This window comes from Cygnus olor, chromosome 3 (genome assembly GCF_009769625.2).
Source record: "Cygnus olor isolate bCygOlo1 chromosome 3, bCygOlo1.pri.v2, whole genome shotgun sequence".
Lineage (NCBI taxonomy): Eukaryota > Metazoa > Chordata > Aves > Anseriformes > Anatidae > Cygnus > Cygnus olor.
In genome coordinates this window covers 116,761,868-116,778,760 of record NC_049171.1, presented here as the reverse complement: position 1 = coordinate 116,778,760, position 16,893 = coordinate 116,761,868, and the positions used below count along the sequence as shown (strand labels likewise).

Sequence of the window (16,893 nt, the reverse complement as noted above, 5' to 3'; positions counted from 1 at the left end):
TGGGTAAAATCCCAGTAATTTTGAAATCAGCATACGTATTTCTCTGTTTCAGACAAGCCAAGATTTTTTCACATAACTATTTGCAAGATGAAGGTGTTATGAATTCTCTTAACTCTCTTTCAGAAGAACTGAAACAATAGCATTTAGCAACCTGCAGGATACCAAAGAAGGCAATGCTGACAAAGACGTACTTCAGGCCAATGAAAAGTGCAATTACCTTGAGACACTATTAGATATCAGCAGTGAACAAGAAAAAAAGGTAGCTTCTGAAAATGCCGCTCTACCTAGAAATGTAAGTGCCAAGCCACTGCCAAAATCACAACAAAACAGGCAATTGGCTTTTCAATTGCAATGAATGGAGTGAAAGTTATTTTATACTATTCATCAAATTACTGAAATAATTATTAAAAGACTGTAAACTTGTGACTGAACTCATCCATGGAAAAAAAAATCATAAGTAATGACCAGCTTTGAGGAGGGGCTGTTTGTCTTTGCTTAGGAGGGAGGAGGAGGAGGATTTTGTGATGCAGAAAAGAAGGGTGGTTCTCTTCCATCTTTTGCAGAACAAGTACAGGAAAGGGTTCTCGTGTGTTGCTGCTCCTACAGCTTGCAGCTTTGAAGATGATGCTTTCATTGCAAGCTTCAGAGGCAGAATACACGTTAAAGTGATATAACTTCTGGTGCTTAGAATTTGTCCACTCTACCATCGGTAGCATTGCCTCAGCTGTGTTCTTTGTTTTCTTGCAGGACTGCTCAAATCATGACTCAGCTCCTTCACTTACTCCTTCACTTACACCTGTCCCTGAGAAAGAAATAAAAGGAGTAAAATTTTCAGAAGCGGCAATTATTTTGGATACAGAATCTGAACTAGATGAGTCCGATGATGATAGCTTTCCTCAGTAACAGTGCTTGACAAAGAGAACTTTTATGAAAGCCACAAAACCACTGTAACAATACAAAATTAGCTGTGTAATAATAGGGGGACGCTATCTGAATTTTAATGCTTGCTACTCCTGTTTGTGCTGTAAGAGATGGACAAGAAAGAAAACAAGCGATAGAGTTGCTTCTTACAGGGTATTTAATTCTGTGTGTTATGAATAAAAGAAGACAAAAGAAAAACACGAAAAAAACAGCCAGCTTCCTCCTGCACTGCCTTTTCATTAGGGGTAGATGAAGCGTTCCTCAAGCCTTCATCCCCTTTTCTGTTCTTTCGCCTTTCCAAAAGGGCTGTGGAGGGGTGTTTTGTGCTGCTTGTGCCGTTTCGTTGTTACACGGCCCTGCTCTGCACACCCGCGCCGGCCCGGGCCCGGCGGCTGCGCCTCCTGAGGGGCCGGGAGCCGCGCGGGGCCGCCTCAGCGCCGCCTCGGGGGAGGGGCAGCTTCTGGCACCTTCTGGCCGCCGGCGCGGGCGGGCCGGGTGCCGAGGGCCGGGTGCGGAGGGCTGGGGGCAGCGCCATGGCCAAGTGGGGACAGGGGGACCCGCGGTGGATCGTGGAGGAGCGCGCGGACGCCACCAACGTCAACAACTGGCACTGGTGAGGGACGGCCGTTGGCGGGGCTCGCGCGGGGCCCCCTGAGGCGGCTGCGGGCCGTGAGGGGCCGGGGTGGGCGCGCCGCTGACGGGCGCCGCTTTTCCGCCGCAGGACGGAGCGGGACGCGACCGGCTGGTCCAAGAGCAAGCTGAAGGAGGTGCTGGTGGGGCTGGCGGTGGAGGGCGAGGCCGGGCGTTGCGAGATCAGCGAGCTGAAGCAGGCCGAGGGCGAGGCGTCCTGCAGCAGCCGGAAGGGGAAGCTCATCTTCTTCTACGAGTGGAACCTGCGGCTCGCCTGGAGAGGTGCGGGGGCGGCTCGGCGGGCGGGCAGGAGGAACCGAGCAGAGGGGCACGTTCCCAAACCCAGCGCGGTTTGCGTTGAGGATATAACGGTTGTGTGAGGGAAAAAAATAAACAGTGGGAGTAAGGAAACTGGAAACGGTGGTTCTGGGGGGATAACGGGCTATCCCCCAGGCCTCACTGTTTCTGCAGGAGGCAGCAATGCCAAGGGCCATGTTTAATGTTCGCTCTTTATTCCTGTGCCCCAAAACAGGACTGTAGCCTCTGGTGATTCTGCTGGGTGCTCCAGCGGGCGGTGTTTCACACTTCTCCTTTTTGTGGTGCCCTGTCCAGCACAGTTCTTGGTGACTGTGGGTTATGTTTTTTTTGTTTGTTTCTTTCGCTTTGGTTTGGCTGACTGTGACTTCAGCGTTTGATTTGATGATGAGACTAGTGCTCATATCTGAACAAATTTGGAATTGAGACTAGGAGGCTTAAAGAAGTACTTATGTTTAGTTTGGGTTCACCTTGATAGTTCTATATTATAAATGTGTTATAAACCAAGAAAGTAGTTACACGTGCGGTCTAAATCTAACGGAAAGGAAGGCAAACAGAAAAAAAGGGAGGTACGCTTTATATCAGTGCAATTTAAATACTTATAATCAGTTTTTTAAATAAGCTAAAATTATCAAAGTTTTAAATAGTTTTGGTCCTGTTTTTGTTTGTTGTATTTCACTGTCTAAAACTTAGAAATAGGCAGATATACAGTGTTTTGTTGTTTACATTTCTATACAAATTCTTCATAAATTATTTTCCTCTTCTGTATTAGATCTTTGTGCCCTTCATTGTTAACTACAGACAGCTAGTATTGTGCTAGGTAATGTGTGAGGTTAGTTTTAAAAGAGTTTGCTACTACACGGTGAAATTCTGAAACAGCTGGGGTTGTTTGATTTTTTACGTGCTAGCCACCACGTTGTGTGTTTTCTGAGAGCTCTTAATTAGAAATGAGAGTTGAGACTGAACTGCGAAAACAATAGTTTTTGTAATTATTTCCTTCTGCATGTCTTCCCAGATAACTAGGAATTCAAGCTGTAATTAAAATGTGGATACCTAAGGACAGAAAAGATATAAAACCTGAAATTTGTAGCCATTTAGGAAAGTCCAATTTGGGAAGAAAAATATTCCCCTTAGCAATTAGGATTACAGAGCACCAAGAAAGTGAGGAACTAACAGTACTTAATGGCACTGTAATTGAGCAAAATGGCTGCTCTCTCTTTCACTTTTTGAGGATGTAATGAGGATTTTAATGGATCATTCTACATGGTGATGGAAGCTTTATGAGGACTGTGGTGTATGTTCTTTTAAACATGTATTGCAACAGTGGTTTTATAAGTAGGTCTTTCCAAGAAACATACTTTTACCGTTAATTTTCTAAAATAGTGGATTGTTAGAAAACAACAACAAAAAAAATCATTTATTCTTAGCTCTGCTACTGGAGTATTTCTATTTTATTTCCATAAAAGGTAATAATTTTGCTTACATTACAGTGATAGTAAAAATGTGAAGCTGTACCACAGCTGTACCTACATAATGTTGAACAACCAACTTTGTTAACTGATTGGACTCTACTGTCCAGCACAGATAACATCTGTATCAATCCCTTGGACAAGCAGTTTTTTTGGAAGGAGAGAAAGTCTGTTTACTGTTTTTATATAAAACTAAATTTGTCATCCTGGCCTGTGTTACCAGGGAATCTGTACTTTAAGAGTTCTTAACATTGGTAATAAAATTAGCAGAATGGATAGAAGTCAAGTTTGTGTTTTGCTCCTAAAAAATTCTTCCTGCATGCTTGCACATATCGTGGGGGAGAGTAGCTGAACATAAGATTTGCTTTAACGTGTGCAAAAACAGTGCTCTGTAGTTTTGCCAGTGCTAAACCTGGAACTGGAAGGAAACAGTAGAGAGGAAACTGAGGAGGCTGCATGGGAGGTGTGTTGGGTTCTGAAGCATAGTAATGGTTTAATTAAGTAGCTCACATGGCTTCCTACTTGAGCTAACAGGTTCTCCTGGGAGACAATGAGAAGCCCGAGGGAGATCTTGTAGCTTACCTTTTGCTGTGTGGATGTGGCTGTCCTTCTGGACTAATTGACTGTGTCCCATGCTGTGCTTCATTGAATTGTTCTGACAAGGATGGAATCTTTGCACCATACTCCACTTTGCATTACTAACCATCATTCACTCTTCTTCTGGCTTAGAAATGTCTGAGCGTTTTCTGCGTGTACTTCACTGTGACCTTGACCTTCAGCCACGAGGTTGTATCAGCGCTTAGTGCCGCCCCGTAGGTAGGCGATTGTTTCGGGGCATAGGTAATGAGGGAGAGTTGGTATTTGGCTAGCTCCTTTGAAGGTGAGAGAATCCAAATAAATATGATGCTGGCCTTGATGATAACTCCCCTTTTGCAGTCATGCTTAACACTGGGTTGTTTGTATTTTAGTCTTGCGGATAGAACAGTATGAAGATAACTGGATTTGGGGCAGAAGTGCATGCTTCTGCTATTGCTCTCTGAACAGATTTTAACATGATCTAAACGGTGAACAAATTTAAATAACTAAATGCTTTTGTAAGGCAAGGGGGTCTTCACTGGAATGAAAACTGAACGTGGCAGACCTTACATTGAATCCTTCCACAGAAAGGTCTAAAGCAAGGAAGGGTCTAAAGCAAGGGTAGGGTTCATGCTCCAGAACACGTGTATCGAGCTCGTAGAGCTTTATAGCCCAGGAGGTAAGTGACCGTGGGCCTTTGCCCAAAAAGACACAGGAGCAGAGCGTGTTCTCTGGTCCTGCACAGTCTGTCTGACGAGTACAGTTATTACCGGCAGTTCTCAGTACAACTGCAAAGAGCAGAAGGGTTGTTCTCAAACGTTCACAAGTGAAGTTTCCTATTCTGTATGTTTCAGTCATCCACCTGTCTGTCATACATACATGTGTTTGATGGTAATGTGTCTGTACGGTAGGAGCTTCCAAGGCATTCAAGGAGGAATAGCTGGCATTCCAGGGAGCTTCTCATTAATGGGCAGAGAAATCTAGGGGAGGAGGAAGTTGTTTTTTTCCCTTGCCCCCTTTTTAGATTCATGTTCTGTGATGGCAGACACATCTTTGAAAGTGGAGAGTATTAGAACAGCTGACAACTGAAGATGAGAGCAGAATGGTAGTGTAAAATGAGCTTAATGAGAGGGTGTACCTGTGTGAGTGTACATATATCCACTGACTGCCTCTGTGCAGGAAATACAGTTCTGAGAATAGTTTACTGTGCAAGTATTGTGACATATCTGAGACTTTTTGTTGCTCTTTATTTCCTTTAAATTGGATTCTAGGCAACTTGCTTCAAGTAACAGTTTTGAACAACTAATTTCCAAGCTCTTGTGATGGGGGAAATAGTTTTTAATAATGCATTTAAGAATTCGTTATGTTAATACAGGTACAGTGAAAGAGTCTGGTGAGAAACATAAGGGATCTGTTGAAATTCCTAACCTGTCAGAAGAAAATGAGGTAGATGATACAGAGGTAGGTGTGAAATACTGATATGGCTATATAGGTTCAGAATTCTTAAATAAAGCATTAATCAATGTTTAGGCATCATATTTTGATTTATGCTCTGATTAAGTGCGATAATTACACTTGGATAGTTTATTTTGCTCTTCATGTTTTCATTTTTATATTTGGAATCTATTATACTCATCTTTGTTCTCAAATTTACCTACTAGGAATGTGCACGGTTTTCTTTGCTAATTATTGTTTGTGACTGTATACTAACTACACATTTGAGAAGAACTCTGCTTGTTATAATCTTAAAGAAAAAACAACCTGAGAACTTAAGGACTCTCCTTGTTGGTTGTTGTATAGTAGTTGACACTCTGGCTTCTACAGATTCCTCAGCTTTTGCTGTGTATTAGACAACCGTTTATACTTGATCTTAAATAAGCCGCCCTGGAAATGAAATACTGAATTTATTTAAGTGAAAACCCAAAAGGATGGTTTTTTAGCAAAGGTAGGATAAATGGAGAACATAATGAACTTGAAACTGCAGCTGTCCCCTGAATATAGTAAACAAAGCCAAAATATTCTCTTTTATTGCCAGAACCCAAAAGGCTAATGTTTAGATGTGTCTTAGATTTTGTCGTCATTTTTCTGTTTCTAGATAAATGTTAGCAAAAAGAAAGGGGAAGGCGACGTTCTGAAGGACCTTATGAGAACTGAAGGAACCACAAAAGTCAGAGAGGCCCTCAGAGATTACCTGAAAGCACTTAAAACAGGTAATGCAAGGCAGTGTGCTGCATATGTTTTTATGCAGTCTTCTTTCTCGAAGAGATGGGTGATATACTGGCAAGTCCTTTGTGGGTTTTTCTTCTCTTTTTTTCTTTCTGACTGTTACCAGCTGAGATAAAAATGTTAGTATGTTAGTCCTTGTAGTCAAGATCTTTGTTGCTGTCAAATGTGACAGTGTCCAGAAGCTTCTGTAGTGATCCAGGCTATATTTTTGTTACACGTGCTGACCACAGAAATCACTGCAAGACCTGCAGCCTGACTGGTTGGCTAGCAGAACAGGGCTCTACCCTCTTTGTCCATTTGCTGATAAATAGTTGAGAAGTTAATGGAGATGGTGTATGCCTTAATGGGCAAATCTTATTAATTTGGGTTCAGGTATTTTTGAAAAGCCTGTATTTTTATGGAAATTGCTTTTTGACTATGGGTAATAAAGACATGGGTTAGGTAGGGAAACCGGATTGGAATTGTATGTCCTGTTCTGTGCTCCCATCTTTAATGTCCCATTTTGTGCATCTCAATGGTTTTACCCATTCTGCAGTTTTGGCCAGCAGTCTTCATGACAGAAAAATGTCAGGGTGGTTGTACGACTCAAATGTTGTGCTGAACAGTGCTCTTCTTCATTACAGAGTTTACCTTGGGAATGATTCTGCCAACAAAAGCTACTGGTCAGGATGTGGCTGCTGAGAGAATACTAAGTGGGAACGCCGTGCAGGTATGCTGGCTTGAAGTGTCGGACAAGTTTAATACTGTCATAAACGCAGTCCCTGCAGATTTTGCTGTGGTAACAATTGCATATCCCTGTGGTAACCTGCGAACATGGAAGCCTTTGGGATGGCGCTGCCTGCTTATTGCTGTGGTCAGGGCATGTGACACCAAAATGCCCTGTCACAGAACCCGGGCGTGGGTCTACCGGGTGGGGATACCAGCGTGTATCTTTAACGGTGTTCTGTAATGGTTGATTAATACTGCTGTCAAAAATATCGAAGTACATTGTTTAGTTATTGTATATTCACAACACAGCATGCGTAAAGTTGAACGTTCAGAACTTAGAATTGCCTGATTTTGCTGTCATTCATGTGAATACTGTTTGCTTTACAGGCTTCTGTTTTGCCACATTCTTCAGATACAGTTGGTGTAAAAATTCCAACCGTGAAGATACTTATGAGAGAAATATTCAACTCTCCAGCAGATGAGCTTTATAGCATCTTCACAACTAAGGAAGTAAGTGATATTTTCAGTAGAAGAGCTTAAGAGTTGTACAAGAAAGGAGGCTATCATTACATCTGTATAGCTGTGTAAGTGATAAAATGTGTAACATTCGTAGTGTGAAGATAATTTTCCCTAGGTACATTAAATGGAATGAGAGAGGTAATCATCCAAAAATTAGTGAGCTGTCATTTTCTTGTAACTTCACAAAGTATTTATAATTCTGATAGTCATTATTTGTTAAGTTTTGCTGAAAAGATTCATGTTTTAAGCCACTGAGGAATTTCAGTGGAGAAAATGGAAAAGCAGTTGACAGTTGCTGAGGTAGTGTGTCAGCTGGATGGTGTCCTACCACTGAACAAAAGCTAGCTCTCTAACCGAGTTGTCAAGTTCTCGAGATAGAAAGCTCTGTAAGGTGGCAGGAGGATCATTCTGCTTTACATGTTTAATGAGAGCTTATTAGGGTGGCTTAGACCTTTTTTTGTCCTTAACTTAATAGGAAGAAAAGCCAAATTCACAAAATGAAATTGCATCTTTATATAATTTATATACAAACCTCCCTTGTCTCATAATATGGTGTATTATTTATCAGTGTATGGTTGTAGGTGACTGACTTGTGCTGTATTCTTTTCTTCCTAGTTGGTACAGAAGTTTTCTAAGTGTCCTGCTGTGATTGAAGCTGAGAAAGGAGGGAAACTCCAGATGTTTGATGGCTGCGTCAGTGGTGAATATGCAGAATTGGTAAGAACAAACAAAACCACCTATTTTGCACTTAAAAAATAGGGGTGGAGATGGGTCAGTTTCTTCTTTGAGTTAAAAAGTAGCATAAGTTTCTGACATGAGCTTTTTCTAATGCCTGTTCAGTTCCTCTACAACAAAGGCAGAAATTGCTACTATGTGATTTTTTTTTTTTCCTTCCCCAGCAAAAGAACAGGGATCAGTTATACTTTAATGGCCTGCACTGGGGGAGGGAACTGAGCACCATCTTTCTTTCTTTCTTTCTTTCTTTATTGAGGTGTTAGAAAGCAGGTTTAAGTCTTATCTCCCAAATCCATACCTATTCCTCATGTAACTGGAGAAACGATCTCTCTGCTGTTCAAGGCAAATATTTCACCGTCTCCAACTGAGTGCTCTTGCGAATAGAAAATAAAAAGTGGTGATTAGAGCTCGGCTCTATTTTTGAAACTTCTGAAAACCATGTACACAGTGGCTGAGGTTAGACTTGGTATCTTATAGCCATCCAGATGACAGGGAATAAAGTGTAGGGATGAAAGCATGACTTGCCCCCATTTCAAGGTCCGCAATAAAACCAATATTTTACATTAGTATTTAATCAGCATGACCTTTCCATAGAGAGAAGAAAATAATGGAATGTAGCAAGCTGAGAGTTTAATGAAAACAGTTTATTTACAAACAGACAAACAAAAAGCAATTTCCATATTGGTTGCAGTGGTGTTTCTGCTTATGTAAGATAATGTTCCCTTCCTTACTTTTCAGGGAAGAATTAACATTCAGTAGTTGCAGTGTGAATTATCCCAAAAGCAGAGAACATGCTAACGGGAGGAATCTTCTTATTTTCATCCAGGTCCCAAGCCAAAGAATTGTCTTGAAGTGGAGGTGCAGAAACTGGCCTGATGGTGAGTCTTTCTGAGGACCCCTAACAGAGACTACACTTTGCATGGAAAAAAAAAAAACATGACAGTTAACAGCCTTGCTAACTGGAAGCTTGCTTAGTCTGTGTTTTTTAGAGAACAGCTTGATGTCCACAGAAGTTATCATCTGTGAAAACAGGCTTCACTCAGAGGCAGGCAAAAGTAGATGAAATTCGCTACCATATATTTAATTTAACCCTTTGAAAAACACTTCATTGAAATGTTATCTTTTCTTCCTTCAGAACATTATGCAACGGTTACCTTGAATTTCAACGATATGGCTGCTGAAACAGAACTGCAGTTAGAGTGTAAAGGCGTTCCTGTCTCTAATGAAGATAGTGCAAGACAATGTTGGAAGAAGCAGTATTTTGAAGAAATACGTATTTTACTGCAGCAATCCAAAGACAATATGGAATGATAACAGCACTATAGTTTTGTTAGGGCATTACTTTTTATACGTTGTTAACTTTTTTTTTTTTATAATTTATTTGTGGGAAGAATAAAGACCCACTTCTATAATATGGTATATAATTTAAGCATTATTTATGGATTTTTAGTGAATGAGGTGGCCTCTAAGTCAGACCATGTATATAAAACTGATTTACTTGGGGAAATTGATCTCATTTGCACTTACCTACAACTTAACTTGAGAGGTCAATTATGATTCAACTGCAGTAAAATACTACCATCGGCGGTAGGTAAGCTACACAAATCAGTAGAAAGCATTTGTAGTTCTTTAACATTCAGTGTATTAAGTGGCAAATTGTCTCTCTAGGAAATGGGATACTCATCAGAGGTGAACTGAAAGGGATTATAAAACAGATGATAAATTAGATCTTTCAAGAAATATGGAGAATATAGTTTGCGGCCTCTTCAAATACCTTTTTGAGATTGGTTTAACTGCAGACAGAATTTGTTTCTAACTCTGTAGACAGTTTTAGGGAAAGATTATTAAAAATGCCATGTTATCCTGGTTGGTACGATGCTTACCACTGTTAAGTCTGCATGCACTGTACTGCCTTACTTGACCTCAGTGTGGAATTTAATTCGTTAGAAACAAACAGTATTATGTAAATCTTCCACTTCAATAATTTATGGCCGTTTGCAATTCTGTAGCAAACAACTGTTTGTTAGATAAATTTGACAGGCGAGTAGTTGGGAAATTGAAAGTAAGGAACTGTTACTCTTAATTATAGCCATACTGAGGTTAGCAAGAATAACTTAATTCTCAAATGAGTTCAGTATGCAATTTGAAACAAATTTACCAAGAAAGGGCAAGCTGCCTTTGGAAAACATGGTTGATTCAATAAAATGCATCGTTTTACATGCAGGTTTATTTTCTCCATTAACTGATATGTCTAACTAAATGAGTTTGTATAGGAGTTAAGTCCCATATATTTTATTTTACAGGACACCAACATATGACAACCTCATCATACAAACTTAAATCATGCAGAAGATAATGATGTGGTGCTCTTTCAGCAGGAGAGGTTTTCCCTTAACAGTTTGCAGTTGGTTATCCCCTTTGCACTTAGGTGAGGTTTGTTGTACTAACAAGAGCAGACACCTAACATCAACAGGATAGATGTACAAAGACTGTTTAGTAAACGTTGCATTGCTTTTGTTTTAGGTGTCCATATAGAGGGTGGAGAACAACCTCTTGAAAAATGCCACGTTTTAGTAGATTAGGCTTCTCTCTTTCTAATTTTTTCTAATATTTCTAAAAGTTTAGGTACCTTTTTTCATAAATATTCAAGAAAATTTGCTTTATCTTTTGAATACAAAAGTAATTTCCAGCTAGTGTGTATTCGTTGATGAAGGGGCAACCTTTAGGTAAAAGTAGAAAATCTAGCTATAAAATTGAGATCCCTAAATTAAGTATAGGCTAAGAGATTTTGTGACAATTTTTGTGACAATCTGAGAGTAGTTACTTACATCCAAAGTATTAGTTCTCCAAAATACAAAAAATAATAGCAAGTCTCTTCAAACAGTATATACTGCAGCCCCAGTGCTTTTCTGGAAATATGCCTCATATCACTTTTCCCTACAGAGTTAGCAAAAGCTTCCATTTTAGGGTCATAAGTGTCCACTTGTATGATTTGCTGGCCTGAATTTTCTCGTCTCCTTCCACTAGCAGGAGTTATCAACTGGACCAATTGCAAAACACCAGTGTAAAAAAAGAAATGACTTACTTGTGTTCCTGGGTGTTGCACCACTCACTTCCAGATGTGGGACAGCCAAAAACCCCAGGAAACTGCTGCTGCCACCGGGAGGTCTGAGGCTGTGCGAGGAGGAACAGCCCCAGCCAGCTCTGCGTTCCTCTTTAATGCAAGGTGTAGTGAACTCGAGACGACCTGTGGTTAGCATCCTTCTTGTTCCCTCAGGCCTGCACAGCTGTAAGTTTGATAATACATATAAGCTTTCTTAAATTAAAGACATGAAATACCTACCTCTTCATCCCTGTAGGCTGGCCCAGCAGAAGAACTGGGCAATGAGTTCCTCTGCTTTCACAGCCAGGAGGAGTTCTGTTTGACTGTCCTTACAGGCAAAAAAAGGACGTCTTCTTGTTTTTGCTTCACCAGCATTCCTGCACCCTGCCCATCTTCATTGTAGGTGCTGGAACTTAGCTGACGTTAGTGTTGTATTGCTGACCTGAAAGTTCAAGTTCTGCATTCAGTTATATTGGGATTTAGAAAAATTGGAGATATGTTTGTTTTACTTGTACTAGGTGGCACTTTTCTAGCACTTTTAATCACACCTAGTATGAAGGGGGCAATCACCATTTTAGAGAGGCAAAACAATTTATTCTGGAGTGTTAACACTCCCTGTTCTCACAGACTCCCCAACAGTTTACTTAAAACCAAAGAACATTAAATTATTTTTTATCCTCAGTCCTTGAGCTGGATGGAGCAAAGTTAGGAATTACTTATCATTTGGTAACAATACAATGACAAATGGTTTAGTAGCATAAATTTAGTTTGTTTTATAAGTGAATGTTTGTTTAAGAGTTCCCAGTATAACAAAAGTGAAAAGTGGAGGAGTGGAGACAGATGGAGAGAGTTTGAGGAAAACAATCACTAAACGTATTGGAATTTGTGTGTTTGAAAAAAGGCACAGGAGCACAGAAGGCATTCTAAGCAGAGCAAGCAGCGTGAAGAGACAAAGCAGAAACAGAAAAAAATAGTTTGCGATATAACACTTCCATAACATAGTAAGTTTCTGGACAACCAACCTCATCTCTGAGAAAGCCAAAAGGAAAAATAATTTAAATGTGAAAGGGAAGAGTTGTAAGAGGACAGCCAAAAAATAGGTGTAGAGAATGATCTTCACAATTTGAGCCCAGGAGGCAGACGCTAGCTGTAACAGACTATGCACAGTGAGGACAATGAAAGGAGAAACAATTTTAAAAGCTCAATTTTGCAGGGGTTAAATGGGAGGTAGGACCTCTAGGAGGAAATATGTAACAAATTAAGTCAGAGTTGGGATGAGTCGTGGAAGAGAATAAAAGCTTTAAGAGAGGGAGGAAGACACTTGGAGGTTTTTTAAAGACAAGTGAAAACAATGGTGTTCTTGAAGGCAAAGAAATACAAACTAGAAAAATGATTTAAAGTAAAAGGAGGGGAATACTATGTACAAAACTAAGGGTTCTTTTTTAGGAAACCGAAAGAAAACTGGAAAAAATTACCAATAGAATTGAAGGAAAACTCGGTTTAAAAGGAATGAAATGAAGAAAAGGAATGAAATGAAGTCACAGAAATGACTATGGAAGGTTAAAAAAATACAGAAGGTTAAAAGAAGAAAGAATAAATTCAAAGAGAGTAAGAGAAGTCATAAAAGCACCACACAATAGAATCATGGACAAGTAAATGATGCTAAACTACATTATATGGTAGACAAAATGAAGAAATTCAAAAGAAAAAGATGTCATAAAGAGAATAAAACCCCAAATGAACTTAGATACTGGAAAATGAAGCTGAAAATTGTTTAATCAGGTTAAAATCAAAATCATCGACAATCTGAGAGGTAACTACAAAATGGATATTGCTCAGAAATAACACGAGGAAAGGTGACAAGAAGAGATGATAAAGTCAGCCCAGCATTTAAGGAGGCAGAGACGGTGTCAAGAAAGTGTAGGAGCATGGCCAGAGGGAGTGGGCCCCAGAGGCAGCACAGGTAGAAGGAAAGTCAAAGGAAGATGACAGCATAGGAAAAAAGGGGAGACTAGTCTAAAAAGGGTTAAAATTAAAGGAAGACATGAAAAGTTCTACTGGTTTCTTCCACCACTTTGTTATTAAGTGCTGAAGAAATAGTAAAAAACAACCAATCCCTCTCAACTGTGTGACTGAACATGCATGCACAGTAAACCAAAAAAGGACCAAGATTTACATAAATTATATACAATTGAGCATCATTTCTTTCTGCACCTGTTTCAGTTTTCAAGTTGTCTTTGATGAGAAATCCAAAGACTGAAGCAACATATATAAACAAATGAAAAGTCATCACAATCAGTTTAATGAAGTGCACAGAATAGCAATTGATCATGTCAATAAAAATAAAACAATTAATTTTACATCAAGTGTGCTTTATTTCCTCCACAGGTATTCTGTTAAATAAAGCACCATATATATACTGCCAGGCCACAGCTAAAGAGGATTCTTTACAGAATCAAATTTCTTGTGGTTGTTTAGTATACAAGTAAACTTAATTTTGATAATAAGAACCACAGCGATCTGAGGCAATCTGCCTCTATTATAAGGTACAAAACTGGCACAGAGGACACCATATTATACACAGTAAAAATGCCATAAGTTTAAATTACATCATACAGGGCAAGGAGGCCCTGTTCTCCCAGACAGCCATATTAAATGAAAGCCACTACAGTGAACTCTTAATTACATAAAACATATCCATTATCTGATTGCCCTTTAAGAAAGTGTACGGTAGATGCAAAAAAATAAAATAAAATAGAAATCTGGAGTTCTGCCTGACCAAGAATTAAGCATATAAATCTATCTTGCCATTCAAGCAGAGAACACTGGACAAACTGAAGCACAAAACAGAAATAAGCAAAACTTATACAAACAGCATTTTTTGGGGGGGGAAAAAAAGACTTAAAAGCAGACATGCTCCATCTAATGTCAAGAAGCAGCTTGGTTTCCTTTTCCAGATATCCTTGTGACCACATGAATCGTAGACTCAATGGTCCTACACAGGATGTCTAAAATGTCATGCTGCTGCATATGACTGAAAAGTCCTCTGGAATGGCCACAACTGATTGATAAACTAGTTTCAGGGTCCTGGGATGGTAAGGCTTGACCATCACAGCTTCTCAAATCTGCAAGGTCAGATAAAACCGCTGAAATCGATGTGGAAGGAAAATCTGAGTCCTCCTCAGCTACAATGGAATCCTTGGAAGTCTGCAGGTCTTTAAATTCTTTGCATTCTTCAAATTTACCATTTCCTGACTGCTCTTCTGTGTGTTGCGACCTCGTTGCTAGCATTATGTCTTCTGAAAACGAAGATGGAACTTCCATTCTGTACTCTTTGACAGAACTGTTTTCAGGGGAAGGAGGATCTTGTTCAGTGCCTGGATCGATGATCGAAGAGTCCCGTGTCTCGTTATCTGAAGTGCTTGTTGGGGTCAGTGCCTCCTGGGGTTCAGTTTTTATATCACTGATACAGCTATCTACAGTGTGCTCCTCATCACTGCTGACCCGTCTTCTTTTTACAGGAGTAGCTCCTTCATCGTCTGTAGGAAAAAAAACAAACTCTAATAAAAACTGCATTGCTTTCATGCCATACATCCACGTAACAGGCCATTTCTTTCACATTTTTTTATCTGCTTCCATATTAAACATGAATTTAAGAAATACTTATTTTCTTAGAGACAATTCGTGTAATTGTTTAAAATTTTAGCTCCATAATAAAACAGCATTTCTTGTGTAGTATTAGGGATTGGAACCAAGAAATGGCTTACACTCTGTGGTAAGAAAACAATGTGTTACATTAATTTGTAAAAGTTTGTAAAATTTTAGCATTACAGTGAAATCGTGATAGAAGGCAAACCTTTAGTTTTTCTTTCTTTGGCTTCTTGCTCTTGTAATGAGTTCCTTTGTTGTTGACATGCTCTACATTTGTTTAAAAGCTCTTGTAGAGTTGGAATCAGGGCTGAATTGAGCTGTTTGGGAGTGTGCACTGAAAGCAGCAAGGCAAGTGCTCGGAGGTCCTAAAAAAGAGTCAACAACCGTAACTAGCCTTATTTCCAATTTGTTTCTGATAAAAGCTACACACAGAGACATCTGTGCAGTAACTAGAGGCTTCCATGTGTTCTGAACATCCAAAAGATCAAATTCTAAATACATTGACACTACCGAAATTTCCCAGTCACTACTCACATGCTGACCTTAGTGTGTATCTGTTCTAAGCGGGTAACAAAACCGTGCTGCCCACTGTAAAATGACATCTTTTGCTGGGTTAGAGCATGCCAATGGTCACTGCACTTCGTGGTGCTTCCCCTCCTCCAATAAGCCATCCCCCAGTCATGTGGTCCCCACCGTCTGCTTGGAGACCCAAGTATGGATCCTGTGTGTGCCGAGAGAAGGCGTGCAAGTGGAATGGAAACTTCTGGAGAGCTCAGACTGCTGCTGCATCACTTTATGACTATCTCATTAATGGAGATGAACACTCCCAGCCAGACAGTTCAGGTAGCCTCCCATGCTCTCCTCAGAAATCCCACTTAAGCACAAAGTTGAGCTAACAATGCCCACCTCTTTAGAAGCTGCTGCATGGCACTGAAGAGCTTCCACAGAAAATAAGCTGCCTCCTAAATGACATTGAACGGCTTAGAAAAGACTCACCCCATTTAAAGTAGAGCTTGCTTTGGAGATTTCAACTCTCTGGTTGCTGAAGTCAGATTCTAGGCTTTGATATTGGTTTATTAGATTCGTAATTAGAGTATTGATTAAGTTGGCACAGTTAGCTTCAGAAAACACCTGCCCCTGGACCTGCACAAAGAGTAGATTCTTTTTAAACCACAAAAAATGGAATTGTGAAAACAGTACCCTAAACTGAAATAACAGACCTGACTGCATTTCTTGGAACAGAAACTATCACTAAAGAACCACCTACCTTTAGAAGAAAATGGGTCAGAAAGGTGTATACAATATTGTTGTTAAGAAAGGTCCTTTCATCCATTAGAATACATTTTATATATTCTGCAAAAACCGGATCTTCACAGAGGAGCTTTACACAGTTCTTTGACATTGCAGACTGGTAAAGAAAGAAAGAACACTGCAAAGTCATCACCGGAACTACATCACAGCGCTAACACCATCAGCAACAGATGTCTCAGGCAGAGGAATCTATCCAGGCCCACTGATATTTTTAATTCAAACTATATGGTTCTTAATGATAAAAGTATTTCAGATCAATCAGCTATTAGTAAATTGCACAAATCAAGTATTGTCAATTATTTCACATTTTCCTTTCACGAAGATAACATAAGCAGAGGTATTTTCAAAATAGAACTAACATTTAATGTTTTGAATGATTAAGCAATACCCACTGGTTAAAATTCACAGGTTAGTACCTGTTTCACAGTTACTGGTTTTTGCCCGTATTTCCATTCTGTTCTCAAACCCACTGACTTACCTGAGTCTGACAAAGCTCAGTCCAAAGTTTGGGAAATAATGCAAGATGAAGTGGTAAACCTTCATATGCAACTAGGACACCTGAAATGTTATGAGAAAATAGTAGTTACTTTGTGAGAATGATTGAAAAATCATCTTCCTTGGAGACAGATACTCACTTCCTCATATAGTACCAGTCCTCAAGCAGTACCAAAGTGCCATACCATTTGAAAAGACCACATTCTAAACATTTTTTATAATCAGACTGATGGT

General features: G+C 39.7%; 3 protein-coding genes and 1 long non-coding RNA gene across 12 annotated transcripts in view; 2 read left to right on the top strand and 2 right to left on the bottom strand.

Annotated features, from left to right (window-relative positions):
- LOC121066824 (protocadherin Fat 4-like) overlaps positions 1 to 977 on the top strand; it is a 30,156-nt gene extending 29,179 nt beyond the window's left edge. The window contains exons 30-31 of the mRNA XM_040550515.1: positions 124 to 292; positions 748 to 977. Of these exons, the coding sequence (XP_040406449.1) occupies positions 124 to 292; positions 748 to 903 (325 nt within the window). The 3' untranslated portion in view covers positions 904 to 977. The remainder of the gene's footprint in view (positions 1 to 123; positions 293 to 747) is intronic.
- Positions 978 to 1,125: 148 nt separating this feature from the next.
- On the top strand, positions 1,126 to 12,578 carry LOC121066826 (activator of 90 kDa heat shock protein ATPase homolog 2-like). Of its 2 annotated transcripts, none has more exons than XM_040550521.1 (9): positions 1,126 to 1,534; positions 1,643 to 1,833; positions 5,287 to 5,372; positions 6,007 to 6,121; positions 6,761 to 6,846; positions 7,233 to 7,355; positions 7,980 to 8,081; positions 8,926 to 9,007; positions 11,185 to 12,578. In XM_040550521.1, exons 1-8 carry the CDS (start codon positions 1,455 to 1,457, stop codon positions 8,989 to 8,991), a joined length of 849 nt encoding a protein of 282 aa, XP_040406455.1. In that variant the 5' UTR covers positions 1,126 to 1,454; the 3' UTR covers positions 8,992 to 9,007; positions 11,185 to 12,578. The 2 variants fall into 2 exon arrangements, with proteins under 2 accessions (XP_040406455.1, XP_040406454.1); XM_040550520.1 differs by lacking the exon at positions 11,185 to 12,578 and adding an exon at positions 9,235 to 10,316 and having other exon boundaries at positions 8,926 to 8,977.
- Positions 9,266 to 12,717, bottom strand: LOC121066827. Its single transcript, XR_005817980.1, has 2 exons — positions 11,536 to 12,717; positions 9,266 to 11,386 (listed from the first exon to the last, which is right to left on the bottom strand). It is a non-coding gene; the product is annotated as an uncharacterized LOC121066827 (long non-coding RNA).
- A 766-nt stretch (positions 12,718 to 13,483) lies between these two features.
- Positions 13,484 to 16,893, bottom strand: part of USP34 (ubiquitin specific peptidase 34) — a 129,604-nt gene continuing 126,194 nt past the window's right edge. For all 8 annotated transcript variants that reach the window (XM_040550506.1, XM_040550509.1, XM_040550508.1 and 5 more), the window contains 5 exons: positions 16,643 to 16,722; positions 16,121 to 16,261; positions 15,850 to 15,996; positions 15,059 to 15,218; positions 13,484 to 14,741 (listed from right to left, as the gene is read on the bottom strand). In XM_040550506.1, coding sequence (XP_040406440.1) covers positions 14,131 to 14,741; positions 15,059 to 15,218; positions 15,850 to 15,996; positions 16,121 to 16,261; positions 16,643 to 16,722 — 1,139 coding nt within the window. In that variant the 3' untranslated portion in view covers positions 13,484 to 14,130. The remainder of the gene's footprint in view (positions 14,742 to 15,058; positions 15,219 to 15,849; positions 15,997 to 16,120; positions 16,262 to 16,642; positions 16,723 to 16,893) is intronic.

Coding starts and splice junctions, on each gene's coding strand:
- LOC121066826 (XM_040550520.1), top strand. CDS start 1,455: ATGGCCAAGTGGGGACAGGGGGACCCGCGGTGGATCGTGGAGGAGCGC. Junction 6,122..6,760: donor CCTGAAAGCACTTAAAACAG/GTAATGCAAGGC, acceptor TCTTCATTACAG/AGTTTACCTTGGGAATGATT. Junction 7,356..7,979: donor GCATCTTCACAACTAAGGAA/GTAAGTGATATT, acceptor TTTTCTTCCTAG/TTGGTACAGAAGTTTTCTAA.